Source organism: Crocodylus siamensis, chromosome 9 (genome assembly GCF_052110815.1).
Source record: "Crocodylus siamensis isolate JL-2025a chromosome 9, ASM5211081v1, whole genome shotgun sequence".
NCBI classification, from domain to species: Eukaryota; Metazoa; Chordata; order Crocodylia; family Crocodylidae; genus Crocodylus; species Crocodylus siamensis.
The window spans coordinates 66220156-66237829 of record NC_143403.1 but is presented as its reverse complement, the minus strand read 5'-3'; the positions used below and the strand labels follow the sequence as shown (position 1 = coordinate 66237829).

The following is a 17674-nucleotide window of genomic DNA, read 5'->3' as shown; positions in this document are numbered from 1 at the left end:
ATGGTTCCATAATACTTAAGACTATAGCAGATTTCATATTTATTTTATTGATTTGAAGCTTCAAACTCAGATGGAATGCTTTCTTCCAGCAGTAAAATAGTACAGACTAAGGCCTTCACAGAGGCAGTATCAGAGATTATACAAGCAACTCTTTTGTTACTACAGCATGCTCAATTTGAACATTAATAGTCACTTATTGGAGAATAAGCATCTTCTGTCCTGGAAGTCATTACTTAAACTGCCACCATGTAAAAGAGTTTCAGGCACAAGTAGCATTGAAATGGAAGTAGCTGTGTACACCTTACGATAAGCAACAATAAAGGATGGCAATTCTACATGCAAGACCTTGTTACATCAAGATCCTGGATGCCACAGTAGGTACTCACAGCAGAAGCAGTTGGACAAACATATGCCTAAATTGCTTCCTTACCAGCTGCAAATGCCGAACACATCACAAAGAACATTCCAACTGCAATCCTCTTCAAGGATGATGGGAGTAAACCATGCCTCTTCAGAACAGGGTCTACCAATTTATCCTTCAAGGGTATTAGAATCAGAATGAGCACTGCATCAAACATAGTCAACCAGGCAGCTGGAAACTGAAAACAGCAGACAGATTAGGTTAGCAAAAACAAACTATTCTTTCAGGAAATACTGAAAGTCCCAAAAGAAACTGAAGCATGCACTACATTTCGTGGCCAGAGGTTATTTCAATCTTTTCTCAATAATCAGGTTTAATACATTTTTCTTGGCTCAACTTTTCAGGTTTTACTTTGTCTTGATACTTTAAATTCCTACTGGTTTAAGAATAAAAATGGGGGTTCCCTCTAGTAGCTGAGGTAGCACTGCATTTTCCTTCTCAGGGGAAGCATCCCCATTTGTGCCGAGCTTGGCAGACGTTCCACTGCCAAAGAGGCCTACGTAAACATTTTCTTTTAATGTTAAATGTTCAGAGTTGATATTATAAGAAGGCAAGCTGTCTTCTACATCAGTACCTTCTGTCAAACCTAATAATCCCAACAATAGAAGTGTGAGGAAAGAGGGTGTTTAAGCAAAGAAGTGTGACAGTAAACAACCAAAAAAAAATCATCCTCCAAAAACACTTTTTCCAGAAATCAGTGGAGATCTGCTTTAAAAGTGACAGTGCAGTGCACTCTCACAGTTGGCATAGCAGGAGTGTTACCAAATGGAGTAAGTCTCTTAGCTGAACTTGTGTCAGTGTATCTGTAAAGAATCAGCTGATTTATTCACCTGTGCCCTAGTAAGGATGTAGTTTAAGAAACCCAGAATGCGCAACATTGTAGTCAACAGGCACTAATGGAAAAATCTAAAACAGTAAAGGCTTTATCCTGAAAAGCTGTATATTCAGCATCAAACTATAGTACGAATGTACAGTTTAACCCCGTGAATGGCAACCACTTCCAAAATGGACTCTGAATTTTAAAGTACTTCTATTTGGGCCACTGGTTCTCAACACTTGGACTCACAGGATAGGGACTAGGCCCCTGCAAATAGGGAAGTAATCAATTCGGATTCAGATGATTCGGAGGACAGCAATTCAATTTGGGCTGAATCAGAATCAGAGATTTGGCGACTATTCGGCTCACCCGGGGAGACAAGCCCCCATGGCTACCCTGTCCAGCCCCATTCTCGACCCAGCCGCAGCCTCCTGGCCCTTTAAAAAGTCCTGCACTCACCAGCTGCAGCAACAGGGATCAGGGCCTCTGAGGGCTCATGGCAGAGCACCATGCGGGTGCATGTGGTTTGGCAGCGTGTCAAGCACTGTCTGGATGGGGGTGGCTCCCGCAGTCACCTGAAGGCCACCAGCACTCAGCCCCAGCTCCCAGACAGAATGAGGCAACCTGCTGAGCCATACAGCACCGATGCCATGGGGCAGCTGCTGGGTGGGTGCCAGGTGGGGGGGGGGAGGGGGGGGGCCCTTTGGTCATCAAATCAATTCAGAGATTTTGGATGCAATTCGGACTTTGTAATGGGTCTCCCAATTTGATTCAGAGTCGGAGATCTGGCTGACAAAACTGGGCCAAATCTCCTCCGAATCAAATTGGTGACCGAAGCCTCATGTAGCCTAAATAGGGACCTAATTCGCAGCAGCTGTCTGCTGATTTCACAGGCAGAACACAGGGCCCAGCAGGCATTTCACAGACAGGGTGCAGCAGCCCCCTCCCCACCATGCCTCTGACTGGCTGCAAGGGCTGCCTGTCATGAGGCCTTGCCCCTGGCAACCAGCTTCTTGGCAACCCTTTGAGGAAGCAGTCCTCCATCCCTCTTTTCTGCTCAGGTGGGCTGCCAGTGCGAGTACTGCTGGCTCCTTCTGAAACGCCATCATTTTTCATAAGTTTTGCCATAAGATATTTTTCCCCCCCATCTGAAGATTTCGTGGGCATTGCTTGGATTTTGCAGGCAATGCCAGATTTTGCAGAATCAGCAAAATTGCAAATTCAGTAAGTCCCTACTCATAGGCAATGTATTACCCAAAAGACCCTCCAATGTTTCTCATAACCAAAAGGAAATTAGAAGGTTAGTACTGAGGTTGACAGGAGAATATACAGGAAAACTGCAAAAATGTGCAGTTGAATACAGTACTGATGCGCATAGGCTGGTAAAATTCTGGAGCTACTGATACAGGCTTTGTTTTGAACTGTCACCAATGAAAATAAGTGCAGTAGCAGATGGCAAAAAAAAAAAAAAAAAAGAAAAAAAAATCAGACTGAACACTGCCTCCTTTTGGCTGAGAAGGGCATTAGGATCATCTAGTATTTGCTCTGTTTACATCCTGTAATTTGAGGAATGGAAAATCATTATCCTGTGGGAGCTTTTCTGCCATTAAGATCTATTAGTCACAGAACACCTGTCTGTGGAATGATCGATTGTGCCACTCAAATCTGGTAAACAAAAGCTTAGACATTATTTTAATTACTATATACCAAGATGCGTTTTGAACAGCAATCAAAGCCAATATTAATGACATGTATGCTAAAAAACTGATTGAAGGCAATCAGATATTTCCTGCTTGTTTATTTTGCTTCCAAAATAAAATGATGTACTCGAGTCTGACAGCGTTGCTCATTGTTCCTCCTACCCCAATCATAAGAAATAGTTAAGAACCAGGTGCTATAGATCAATTATTAAGATGATAACTTTTCATAAATGCATCATAGAATAGTAGAAATTATTTTATGCAATGCAAAACAGAATTAAAATTAAATTACAGCTGTCAAATGAACACAGTGTATTGTGGAATGCCTGTATCCTTTCCAATTTGCAAGACTGAGCAGCTCAGACTCCCAGTCCATATGAATGGTAAATTCTACTGATCTTTAGAATATTCAGAATCTGTTTATGGCAAAAAATGGCAAAAATATTCAATGAAACACTACAAGTATATTACACAACTTAAAAAATACAGCATTTGGAATATTCAGCCTACCAAACGGCAGTGATTTTGCTCTGAATGTTACTCAAACTACAAAAGCCAACAGCCGCTGACTGAATTTAAAATATGTTCAAAATATAATTCTCCAGCCAATATTTTGGTCAAAGGAAGATTCTTCAAGATAATGTTCACATAAAAAGCATCTAACTTTGCCAGCAACTGCGTTCAAGTCTAGAACTCACCCCAAAGCCATACAATTTTAAACCCAGGATATTAAAAATTCCATATTTAGAATTACCTCCTCCCATATCTGCCCAAGTCAGTCAGGCTTTGGGAGAGGCTGTATGCAGAAGATAAATAAGATTCACAGAACTAAATGTGGGTTTAAAAAAATCAAATCATCAGAATGAAACACACTTCAATTTCTGAGTGCTTCAAATGCAGAGCCAATCTTTAAATGTCAAGTCTCTATCCCAAGTTGGCTAATGAGCGTGTGAAAATACTTAAAGTTACCAAGAGATGGAAGTTTTCTAGAGTTTAAACAGGAAAATCAGGGCTGCCATGGGTCTCCAGAATGTTCAAGTTAAAAAAAAACAAACAAACCAACAACCCCATAAACAACACACACACAAAAAAAAAAACCCAAAAACCAAAAAAAAAACCAAAAAAAAAAAAACCACATTGACCACTCAGTGCAAATCGGCTCACATTTCATAATATAAAATGCAATGAAACAGACAATAAGCTTTAACTGAACTTCCAGCATGGTAGTTCGTATCCTACAATCCTATATGTAATAGCCAATAATCACTTGACTTTGACTTGTACAAAGTTAGAATTAGAATGGGCAAGCATAAAACTTACCTCTTCTTTAATAAGCTAGGTCAGGGGTAGCCAACCTGTGGCACAGGCAGCTTCTGTGCGGGGCACGCAGCAGAGAAGGGGATCAGAGTGGCACTTGGAGATGATGTGGGGCTAATTTGTGACATGCCTCCCAGAAGACTGACTCCTATCAAGCTAAGTAATAAAAACTTTGCTGTTCTCTCAACATGAAATCTTATCTACACCTAGACTCCTTCAAAATCTCCCACTGTTGACAGCAACAATGAGTATTAGCACAGATTGGACATTAGCTTTTTAACAACCCTGTGACAGGCGGCATGCTTGGGGCCATATCTCCAGTCAGCCCACCCACCTGCCTCTATGGGGCAGTCCGCCCAGTCTCGCCCACCATGACTTTGCTGTGATGTTTTACTGGTGGTAAATGCAGGAGACTACCCATTACAGGCCCTGATGCCAGGTGGCGCTATCCACTGCTCTGAACCTTACCTATATGGTGGCCCATGCCTCGCAGATGGCTTCCACATGATGTTCATAACCGACACCTTGACTGGTGCTCCAGGGTCTCATAGGGATTCTCACTCCCTCCCTGGAACAGCAGGTCATTATGCTCAACCTTAAGTCTGACTTTCAACCCACACTCAGCCTCCTAGCAGTGGAGGGCTTACCGGTGTCAGGACTTGCCCCCAACTCTCTGGCTGAGCCCCACCTTCCCTCCTCCCACTCAGCCTCTGGCCCAAACTACGGCCCAAGGCATCCACAGACATACTCTGGCCTCTATCCCAACACGGGGTTCCTACTATACCCACTTTATGGGCTCTGCACCATATCCCGTCCTGGGGTCTTCTCATAAGCAAGTACTCATGGGTCTGGCCCTTGTGCCGTCCTTCAGGTTTACTCCCAGTTTGGCCCTACTCAACATGCCCCTGGGACCACAGCTGTCTAGGTAGGTTGGGGGGGGGGGGACAATTGGGGTGACGGCCTCGGTCCCACGCAGAGCCAGGCAGAGTGGCCATGGTGACTGCACCACTGCCACTGGCTTCGCATCTGGCCATTCGCTAATCCCCAAGTGCCACCGCCAATGGCAGCAGAAGCTTCTTCACATTCAGAGCATGCGGGATTGGGGTGGGGCCCCGCACAAGCTAATTTGCCCTGGTTGGCTCTGCCTGGGACTGTCCTTCAGGCCTACTCCCCAGTTCAGTCCTACTCCATCTGGCCCCACGCGCACAGCCCTTCAGGCCTACACAACTCTGTCCTCTTCCCTAGGGCTATACACCTGTCTTCTCCCTGGGGCCATGCTACTGCCCCCTCTCTGGGGCTACACTTTTGTCCCTTCCTGGGGCCTCCGGGGTCACAATCCCCTGTGTGCTCAGGTAGCCTCAGCAGTGCCTGGCCCCACCTGCTAGATGTAACCCAGCCAAGATGGGGGCTAGGGGCTGTTAAGGCACCCTGACCTGCCTTTCACCAGGGTGGCAACTGGTCTGGCATTTGCTAGGGGCTCCCATGCCATCAAGAGCCCCACCAGGCCACCCATCCCCGGCAGGGTCCAGTTTTAGGTCGTGCCCAGGACCAGGAGCCTCCAAACCATCCCCCATAGCTCCCGCCCTTACCTCCAGCACGTTGTGAGCCTCAGCTGGGTGATCCCTCTCTCAGCTGCAAGCAACACTCTGCTAGCTCTATCTGGCTGACCTTAGTTTTAAAATGGCCACCCTAATCAGGCACCTGCTGGTTGCCTGCTCCAGCCTTAAAGTGGCAGGCACCCAAAGGTGTGCTGCCACAGACCCCATAATCATGTCCACAGGAAGTCTAGTAGGCAATTATTAAAATACCACTGCCTTCTTGCCTGACACCAATCACTCTTTCCTTGTTCACAATCAGCTGCTTTGAAAATCACAGGAAGTTGACCATGAAAAGAAGTTAATTCAAGTAGTTAACACATTTGCCCATGTTCTCCAACTATTTCAAGACTGTGGATTCAGAACATTTCAACAATTAATTGTTGAAACTACTAAATATTTTGATGTAGGTCAGAGTCACAAGACTATGGTTAATAACCTTGAAATCCTTTTGGGAAAAGCATCCAGCTTTACAATTTGGATGAATAGATCTGTTTGTTTACTTGGGGAGATTCAGCAGAACTTCAGGAGCTGTAAAATTTTCCCCAAAATAGGTGCAGGTGAAAGTCAGCTACATGGAAGTAGCTGACTTGCTATATCTTAACATTAACCAGCAGCGCATAAAAGAAACAAGGACCAATTTTGAAAATAATTAGAATCAAGAATTTAGGAAGTTTTACAGCGTTACTGTATTTGATAAGGCTGAACAGAGGAACAAGTACCCCTAACACTCTGGTATGTCACACAATGCAATCACTATTTTTCTAATACATGCCTTTTTCATTTTCTCCTCTTATCAGGTGTCTGCAAATTGAAGGGCATGCACATACTCTACCTTAATACACTGTTTCTATATCAAGAGGAAATATGCACAGCTTTTATCTCATTAATTTTAGCACAGACACACATACAGCATAGTCAAAGAAAAATGAACATCTGATGAGCCATGAAGCTATGTCCCAAATCTTATATTACTGCTCTTCTTCAACTACCTCAAAATCACCTACATTTTCATGGATAGGAATAATTATGGTATCTTTTAAAAAAGGGACTGAATTTATAATGTGGCGTTCTGTGCTAATGTCCTTCAGATAACCCAAATACAATGGGAAGTGACAGAAGCACATAAACTTACTTGAGCTTGTTTAAAAAAATGTGCAGAGAACTGCTGAAGACTTCAAAACGAGGCAGGAATGGCTATAATTGATGCACTGCAGATGAGAGCTCAAGTTCTCTTATATGCTGTTTAGAAGTATAAAGTAAAAAACACTAGGGTTATTGTTCTACCATCCTTGCCTCAAATTCTGCACAGTTTAAAGTATACATTACAGCTGAGTTGTATAAAGACAGCTTAAATTTAGGAAAATGGTCATATGTCATAAATGGCATTTTAAAGCCGATAATGCTTTTCTTTGTTTATTTAAACTAATTCTGATTCTGAAACAAATGCTCTATGTACAAAGTACTATAAAAAAGTGAGCAAAGTTTGATGGTCAGAGCTTGCAAATTATATATATAGGTTTGGAAATGATTTGCAAACTCTGACCATCAAGCTTTTTGCTCACTTCACACACATATATTACATACACACAGAGCACTTGCTAGTATACTGAAAACAACATCTAGAGCTACCAGGACAGGGGCGGGTGCAAACTTCTTTTTTTTTTTTTTTTTTTTTGTATACTTATACAAAAATAAACTGTAGCTGTTTTAAAGGGAGTGCTACATTGTGTTACTCTGTACAGGCCCCCGAAGAACATTTACTGAAGAAATCATTCCAGTACTCCCTAAAGTTTAATTCTGAAACAAGTCTGAATAAACAAGTATGGGTAAAATTATGTTAAACATGGTTCTGTTAGTCAACTCCAGGTAGCTACAACTATTTTACTGTTGAAGTTGAAGGAAGACAAACACCCATGAACTCTAAAATAAGCAATTAGCATCCATGTCACCACACATCAAATCATTATCTTGATTCAGAAGAACTTGTCCGAAGCTCAGATTTGCGTGTCAGCCAAACAAATGAAATTAAAATGCATTTTGCCGTACTTACCGTATGACTGGGTTTGGTATCATTTGAAATTTCAGGAATCTTCAGATGAAGACTTTGCAACACATATGTAGTCTGCATCTAACACAAAGAAATGAGTGGCCAGAGTTACCTGGACAAGTCGCACACTAAACTGAAAATATTCTTAATGTTTCAGCCAAGAAGAACTACATCTAAAATTCCCACTCTCTCCCCTCACCCTGCCACACACACAAAACATCTTAAAAAAAAAAAAACCCAACCCTCCCCCACAAAATCCCATGACTTTATACAGAAACTTTAAATACAGGTGCACGGATAGAGAGCTTTTGGGCTGATACCGACGGCTAATTTTTTAATAGCCATATTGGCCAATGCCTATCTGATTCTAGTACGCAGCCCCGCAGCATGGAAAGCAGCAACCAGCTGGTAAATCTGTTGTGGGGGAATGGAAGGGGGGGAATCCCCACAAGGAGGGACAGAGTGGAGCTGGGGTGTGTGCTGCACAGCAAGGGCACAGCGGGGCACAGGACAGAGCAGCAAGCAGCTCATCTGGGGGACACGGGGCAGCTTCCATGGCTGCATGCACCCCGGGAGGGCACAAGGGGCCGGGGGGGGGGGGGGGGGGAGTCCTTGGATCTGCGCACAGGGCACAGCAGACTGCTGCTGCAGGCTGTGGCCACGGGCAGCACTGGGCTAGTCCTGGTATGGGGCAGGACTGGGCTGTGCTCAGGGCAGGTGGCAGTGGCACCGGGAGTGAAGACTACAGCAAATTTTGACATAGCTGCAGTTCCCCACAACCCTGTGCCACCACTGCCTGTCCTGAGCACAGCCCAGCCCAGCCCTTTGCCGCAAAGAGCCCGGCAACGCCTCAGCCGACGGGCAGATCTAGGGGCACGCATCCCCCGTGCCCTCCAGGGATGTGCGGGGGCCTTGATCTGCCCCCCATGCCCCTTCCTTTCCCCAACAGACTTACCAGCTGGATTCAGTTGCTCTCCACGCTGCCAAGCAGCACTCCTGGCCGCCTGCGTGTTGAACTGTGGCTGCATGCATGCATGGGGCATTTATCGGACACATTATCAGCCACATGAGCCAAAAATAGCCAATTACCGATATCCTCAATTTTTCTCATATCGGTGCCAATGTATTGGGGCACCTCTAATTTTAAAGGACTAAATTATCTGTGATGTACACAACCTAAAGACTGCAGCATCCAACTACTGTAGCAGAACCAGAAAGGGAAAGGGTTTAAATTACATTGGCCTACCTTGTTTCATTAGCAAGACTTGAGTGCATTTCAACAGAAGATACAATACTGAAGGTTCTTACAATTTAAGATGCTTGTTAACATAAAATACCTGAAAATATTCCTAAGAATCATGTTTTCTTAAAATACTTTTCAGTTGAGGAGCGAAAGAAGCTACACAGTAATTTACATTTAGATTTCCGGACACGCTGACTGAAGAAGGCACAAGCTAGCTCACAGTACTGCTTAGCAAAACAGTTAGTCAGAAATCATCATCGTTACTCAGCACTGACTCCTTTATTTTTGCCAGCATGAGGTTGCTAACATCATCTCTGACAACTACTCTCAGGCAGGGGAAAGGAAAGGAAAGTAACTGAAATTAACAAGCATATTTTTATTAAGTAAATTATGAAATACAGTTTATCTAAATTATGCAAGACTTCTTCCCACCTTTTGGAATTACATTGTTACTGAAATCGCTGAACTATTTTGATGATGTAACAAAAGCTTAGGGAACATTTTCCCCGAAAAGCTTTTTAAAGTATTCCTTCAAGGTTGGTGTTATACAAGGCAATTTTCAGAGAAGAATAAATATTTACAATCAAGGCTCAGAACTGTGATATAATGACAGAGCCTGCAGAGCTTCCAATTGTAGTGTAGAGTTATACAATATAAAGTTATGGCTATTATGTTTGGAAGTACATTGCTTAGCTGCATAAAATGAAAAAACTTAACTCATCAGGGTGACTAACCTGAAAATATACTGTCCAGTAAGGTATCAGAGCCAAAAAGACAGGGATAATCTTGACAAGGGCTTTCATGTCTTCTACTTTATCTTCTCTGAATGGCCCTCCCCGAGACATCTTTGCCATCTCAAACAGACTCTGTTTACGAGGTTGCTGAAGCACTCCCTGGTTTTCGCTAGTGAAAATAAAGAGGAGTTAATGAAAAAAAACTCACTAATAGCCTTGGGTTGTTTTTTTTTTTTCCCCATACAAAAAACCTCCTTGACTTCAAACCAGGCAAAATGACTTCTAAATACAGAAGGCAAAACAGTCTGGTCACCAGTGGATCATCAGGAGTTGAAAGGACAAATGAATATGGTCATAATGAAAATTTATTAAGCATACTGTATGTTCTAATGGTTGCTTACATCCAGGGCAGGAGAGAGAACTACAATACTGAGAATATACTTGATTTATACATTCAATGAAAAGTTAGCTTATTTTAAAAGATTTAAGCACTTTTGCCAGCCAGGCATATCAAACTGTACATTGTGTACAGGACTCAAAATCTTTTGTCATCCTACAGTGGCTAACTTAAACTTCTATTCCACACTTATTTCTTTGCATGTCGAACAGACTTGCCAGAAAGAGTATTTACACAGCTCAACTAACCAATGAAGTCTGCCGTTTCACTAAAGGAAGATCAAAATGGTTTTAGAAATTAAGCAGCACCCAGTGACAAAGCAAAGCAGAAATAAGAAGGAATTAGTGCTCTGTGAAGAAATGCAGTGCAGAATCCGAGATGTGGGTTAAAAAAAGGCTTAAAAGGAAAGTAGACAACTTTTTGAAGGAGCCAAAAAAGAGCAAGCCTGATTTTCCTGCCAGAGACTAGATGGCAAGAAGGTATTTGTTATAATAATATATACTCTTAAGTTCCAAGTGAAAATAGGATTCTGAAATTGCACAGGGAACATTAAAATATATAACTGCTGGCTACCAGCCAGCCATAAAATTAAACCATACCAGTTTGAGATCCTGAAATTTCACCCAAGTCAATTAAGCCTCTACTGAAGAGTTCTTTACAAACCTATTAGGTGGTTGCTCTCTGAGTCTCTTTCGTGAACAACAAGAATACGTGAGAATCTTAAACATGTCTGTGAAGGCACTTCCATCAGGTGGCTTTGTGATGAAGAAACTCTGACCACATAGAAACACCATGAATGAAATTCCAATGCAAACCGTGGGGATGATATATCCAATAACAAAGCTCACATTCTGCTGAATATATGCAATGCCTCCCAGGGAGAGAATGGCTCCTAAATTAATACTCCAATAAAACCAATTAAAAAATCTTCTTGTGGCTTCTGGACCCCGATCCTTGACCTATAATAAAGGGGGAAAAAAAAAAAAAAGTCATTAGATTTCTGATGACAGTGAATTTCAATAAGTAGGGTTCAATCAACTATCATATATAAGAGACCCTAGTTCTAATTTATGGACTAACTAAATGACTGAGGTATTGTGGACTTAGCATGATATCCAAAAAGTGCCAATCAAATTATTAACACTCCATGAAGTTCAATATTTAGGCAGAAAAGCTGCATCAGACCTGACCGACACAGAGTCAGATATTACTCCCACTACATTAGCATCTCTTAGATATAGCTATTTTCCTAAACACAATATCCTAAAATGAAGTGGTCTGTTCAACAGTCTCACAGCCCCTGCAGCAGTCAAGCTAAACATCCAACTTGAATGTTCACATATAAGTTAACTGAAGTATTAAACACACATGCTTGGGAGTTTGGGTTCTTTTTTCAAGCATATTTTTTCTACTACATATGCTTTACACAGTTTTTGACTCCATGTATTGTATTTTGTAGGCTTCAAAAGTCACAAAAGTCATAACTAAAGACTAAAACAGCTTTTCTGCTAAAATGGCCTATAAATATTTGGGGGGAGGGGGATCCTTGAAAAGGGCTAACTACACAACATGGCAACTGAAGCAAAAAGCTTCATATCACAGTTTTAATCCTATAGCAAGCGTTATCATTAAAAGCGTACATAGAAGAGACACCCCCTAAATACACAAATAAATAAATTAAAAACAACAACAACAACAACAACTCAAGGTTGCTGGGGGTTTAATACAAAAACCCAACAGAAACGCACACAAAACAGATTTATCTGTCTATAAAATCAAATTGAACACAAACTATTTTTCTCCTGATCGCTCTAGCTAAATATCTCCACAGGTGGGCTGCAAACATAAGTTTGGGCACCGTCCAGTTCCAGGTCTGGGCGCCACACTTCAAAGAAAGAAAAAAAAAAACAACCAATGTGGAGAATCTTAAAAGGGTCCAGAGAAGGGCCACACAAAAATGATTAAGGGCCTGGAGGACAAACCTTATGAGCAAAGATTAAGGGATCTGAGACCATTAAGCCTGTGGAAGGGAAGACTGAAGTGGGACTCGTGGCCATCTAGAAGTACGTAAGGGGTGAATATAAGGAACTGGGAGAGAAACTGTTCTCTAGGGCGCCCCAGGGGAGGACAAGGAACAATGGCCATAAACTGTTACAGGATGCTTTCAAGTTGCATGTAAGGAAGAACTTATTTAGAGTAAGGGTGACCAGAATCTGGAATATTCTTCCCAAGGAGGTGGTCCAGTCCCCAACCCTGGAAGTCTTCAAGAGGAGACCGGACAGACGCCTTGCTGGCATCATTCTATCTTAGCAGTATTCCTGCCCAGAGCAGGGGGGTTGGGCTCAAGATCCCTTCCAGCCTTTAATTTGTATGATCATTCATTATCTGAAAGTAAGAAAAAAGGATTTTTGTAGGTGATATCTTTTATTGGGCCAACTGTATGGCTGTGATAGACAAGCTTCTGAAACGCGCTATACTTCTTCAGGTCTAGAAGAAGGTCTTAGAACTGAAGGTGAATATGCTGCTTTTGAAAGCTTGTCTATGTCCATCCCAAGCATAAGGTTAATTCAATAACAGATGGTTAGCCACAAAAATCCTTGCCCCTCATGTATTTTCTAGACCATCATGGCTATGGCGTCACTCGAACACAACCATTAACTTATCTCTCATACAATCCCCAAATCTGTATAAAACATTATAGACAACTTTTTAAAATGTAAATACCAGTTCTACATAAATAAGATGAAAACCAAAGCAGCTAAACATGCAAAATTCAAATAAACAAATCCTTTCTTTAGATAATGAGGCTACAACTCTGCAAAGAAGCCTACAGCACCTGATAGATCTTTACTAACATTTAGAAATGGTATCCTGTAGCTCAGAATCTACTAAAAGGGGCTAATGATTCAGTGTCATGTACCAGTTTAGCTGAGTTAGATATTTTGTGACTAAGAATCAAATGCTCTCTCTTCTCATATACTGGGTACTCAGAAAACTGAAAGGCTCTCTCAGGTGCATCTTAGATTTCCTTCAAAAAGGCTAGCTATATCTTAAAAAACCAAGCTTAAAAAAAAAGGGGGGGGGGAGAGGAAAGGAGTTCCCTTGTTTATGCAGCTTGGGAGTTTCCCATAGAAGAATAACATAACTTGCCAAGCTTGCCTGTAACATTTAACCAGGTAGTGGTTAGAGGAGGCAGGCAAAACTGTTGTGAACTAGGGAAGAATGGAAACTTCCTGCAATTGCCTCTCTTTTCAAATTTACATGTTATTTTCAGCTACATAATCGCTAGCTCAAAGCCAAGGTGTCTCCCATATAAAATTAAGATTTAGCAGAGCAGACCAGAGAGGGCAAAACAGAGTGCATAAATCATCAAACTATGTACACCTTTACATTGGATGCAGACTCTGTAGGTTTAAAAAAAAAGTAGTAGTTTGGGGACAGAACCCTGCAATTCCTATTGTGATCAAATACCAAATCTATGCTTGTATGCTCTCAATCTCACTTCTATGTCTTGTTACAGTGAGAGAGAAGCAAGAATAGAAACTGAGGTATTGACTGATCTCTGCTTTTTTTAGCATTGGCTTGACTGGCTACAACTACCACAGCACCCACCTTTACTAACACTAATGGAGAATTAGAGGAACAAAATTTGCCAGTTTGAACAAGACCATGAGCCAACACATCAGTTCAAAGAAGTTACTGATATATCAGGTTAGAAACGGTAGAAATGTCCTGGCCCATCCAACTAACTGACCACGAAAAATCTGGCTTCCAGTCCTTGCTGAGCTTCCATGTTCCAGTCCCATTAAACACGTGCATATTACTCCCCTCTAAGAAACTATTTCTTATGGTAATAAATGAAAAGTATACAAATATGGAACAAAAACTATTAGATACCCGTTTCTGTTATATGTACCTAGAAAGACGTAAAGCATCTCAGTACATGAACTGCAGGCTAACAGCCAGAGGCTGAAGCCTAAACCCAGTAGCAGCTTCTCTCTCTCAAGCTTTCTTACAGTCACCACCTGCATCTGATCCCTTTATCAACATCAGTTACGCCTTCACCATCACTTCACATCAACTTTTCTTTGTAAATCAAAGTGGCATACATGCAAGTAAAGTGCTAGCAAGTTATGCAGCCACCACAAGCACAACCTTCCAAATTGCAAAGAAGTCAAGAAGCTTATAGTGGACAAGTTCCCATCTCCTTTTGCAATTTCAAGTTCCTCGCTGTGATGCGTCAGTTCCATTGCCCTTCCGGCAACTACATGACAACCCTGCAAGCTGCTAACCCCACTCTTCGAAAACAGGAAAATGAAAGCAAGGTTTAAAAGGAAAAAGAAAGCAAGCGTACTTCAAAAGCCAGACTCCTCAACACACACAGGCCCCATCTCGCACTTAATTCAATATGGCAAACATGAGAACAGATGAAGAAACTAGGGAATTTTTTGTTGTTAACTATGGAACAATTCAGAAGGCAGTTTCTAAATTTCCTTTATAACATTGGCTGGTTAGGAAATCAGGCATACTGTATACGTGAAGCTATACACATGCATTTCTTCTGGCTAAGATGGGAGGTGAATCACAGCACGAAGAACGCTGGTCTGATATTTTCTGTTTATAATATTAAAAAAAAAAAAAATCTATGAATGCATGAAGTAAAAATGTTTTCCTACTTACTTCATTTGAATTAACCCCTTTGGCTAATATTGCTCCAGAGTTCTATATTTTAAGAGTTCAAGTAGTATAGAAATGCATTCAAATTTTATCAAGGACAAGCATCTGGCACAATACTGCAGACTCTTCCTTTCCCTTTATTGGCACAATACTTCAGAAGCTTCCTAGGGAAAGTAATTCACTTAAGCACAAAAAAAATCCACAGTTCACTTTACTTTCACTTGTATTTACGCACAGCAACACATACCTCGTGGCACCAGCACCAAGAATTTGATTAGGTTTTAAAAATCCTAGTGACTACTGCAGATGTAAACTGCTAGTGTACAAGGGGCACAAACCTGGCTATTTCCTGATGTTCCCAGGAACACTTGAGAAGGAAACAGACAGTGGAAATGGATACAATTAAAAGCTTTTGTACCTATCAGATAAAAATAATTGTATACCAATAACTATATCCAATAAGTGATCAGCAGCAAGTTTCAGTACAAGCATTTAAGCTTTCAGATGCAAATGTTTCTCAATTGCCACCTGTTTTTGTCTGTAAAATGTCCAAGAAATTCAAGTCACAAAAGGATGGGTTATTCCAACTAAGTTGGTTTACCTGACTATTTTAATACAACTCTTTCCCACTCTATGCAATCAAGGATGAGCAGGGACCTACCCAAATCCAGGCAGGAAAAGAGGAATTTCACGAACCAATTGTGGCACTGGCCACCATTTTTATTGTCTTTCCGCAACAGCCCCCTCTCCCCACAACTGCTGATTGACTATGGGGCCCAGGTGGCCCCAGCCCTCACCACTGATTGGGGGAGAGGGCTGCCCCTCCCCTCACCACTGACTGGCAGAGGGACAGGGTCACATGAAAGGCAGCCCTCTCAGCCAATCAGCAGCAGAGGGAGTGGCCACCATCTTGGCTGCTCCCCTTCATGCTGGCAGCTTCTCTCCCCATTACAGCAGGCTGTGAGGCCAGGTCACAGTAGCTGCTGGCTCCCACTGGGGAGACAGCATTTATTTTTAATAAGCTTCCCCCCCCCCTTCAACAATTGTGCAAAACTGTGAAAATGGATCTTTTCCATGGTTTCTGTAAAAATTGCAACTGTGATTTAAGTAGGTCCCTACTAATGAGGCCCTACCTAGAGTAGTGTCCACTTTTGGGCCACTCACTTAAGAAAGATGTGAACAAAATTAGAAAAAGTACAGCAGAGAGCAAAAAGGATGATTAACTGCAGCCTGGGAAACATGACTTAGGAGGAAAGGCAGAAAGAACTAGGATAGTTTATTCTGGAGTAGAGAAGCAAGCGGGATTTGACAACAGTCTTCAAATACCTGAAGAGAGGTTACCAACCAAGATGAAGAAGCAACCTTTTAGAACACGGACAAACTCTTGCGTGGCCCACTGTTCACAAGCCTACCCTCTCCAGAGTCCCTCAGTCTTCTCTGCCCTTGCCAAAGGCTGGTTTCCCATGCCCCCCGAAAGCAGCCTTCAGTTACCAAGTGCCATTTACCAAGGCCAAAGGAGAACAATGTAATTTGGCAGCAAGAGTGAGCAGAGCTGCAGGGGGCATGAGACACAGGACCTTGGTGCAGGCAGCTTGAGAGGGCAGCCCCTTTAAAGGGGTGGTGCATGTCACAGATTCACCCCACACTTCTGCAGGCCAGATCACTTCCCAGGCCAGATTCAGCTCACAGGCATTAGGCTGCCAGACCCCAAAAGACACTACTTTTTCTGGCCACAGGGGACAGGACTAGGAGCATTAGTCTACAACTGCAAAGGCAAAAATTAGTTCAGATATTAAGAAGAAATTTCTGACTGTGAAAATGGTTAAGCATTGGAGCAGGCTACCCAGAGAGGCTGTGAAATGGCCATCCTTGTCTAACCAGCTTCCACAAGATAGCCTTTAGACAGAAATGAACCTGCCTTGAGCGGAAGGTTTGACTACCTGATCTCCTGATGTCCATTACAACCCTACTGTTCTAACTCATCTGTCACGGACATTTTCACTTCACTCGAAAGGCCGTGTCGAAAGTGGTATTTTTTTCCCAAAAGAATAAAGTTAAAATTGTCCAGGTGTTCTACAGAAGAAAATACTTTACGTGAAGGCCTCCAGTCATCAAAGTATTCCTTCATTTAAATCTAGTCACATGAGTAACTTTTATAGAATCACTGGACAAACAATCAGGCATCTTATTCACAGCTGGAGAAATATGAAAGCGGTTCAGGGGTGAGCAAGTAAAACAAAAAGTGTTTATCACATCTTGAACTACCACACTGGGGAGATATGCAAATAGGTGGCCATTCTAAGTCTCATCTAACAGACAGCAATTTCAGCAGCCCAGCTGTCCCTAAAAATCATACTTGGGCTCTTTATGACAACCACTTGCTCAGTCACCTACATCAAGACCTCACAACACAAGCATTTTCCTTAAGAATCTGTCATTCAAGTATTGGCCAAGGAATGACATACAGCTTAAGATCCATTTAGATTATGAACAGAGGTAGTACAATAACAGATGCTTTGACACTGAAAAAACTGCAAGGGCAGAATCGAGACTTCACACACAGACGTTACCGAATTCTCCACAACTAGTTTTTAGGTGCTTTGTTTTGTTAAACACTATAGTTTCCTACTTTTCTGTAGCTGAGGATATCTCCAAGCAGTGATCCTATAACAATACTTCATTTTTCTGTAATCTACAGCTAGACTGAAACAAACCAGAACATT

At 42.2% G+C, this 17674-nt stretch overlaps 1 protein-coding gene across 1 annotated transcript in view; it reads right to left on the bottom strand.

The window, feature by feature from the left end:
- SLC15A4 (solute carrier family 15 member 4) overlaps positions 1-17674 on the bottom strand; it is a 42224-nt gene that overhangs the window by 19946 nt on the left and 4604 nt on the right. The window contains exons 2-5 of the mRNA XM_090062857.1: positions 10938-11233; positions 9878-10046; positions 7904-7981; positions 431-599 (exon numbers count right to left, since the gene is read on the bottom strand). Coding sequence (XP_089918983.1) covers positions 431-599; positions 7904-7981; positions 9878-10046; positions 10938-11233 — 712 coding nt within the window. The remainder of the gene's footprint in view (positions 1-430; positions 600-7903; positions 7982-9877; positions 10047-10937; positions 11234-17674) is intronic.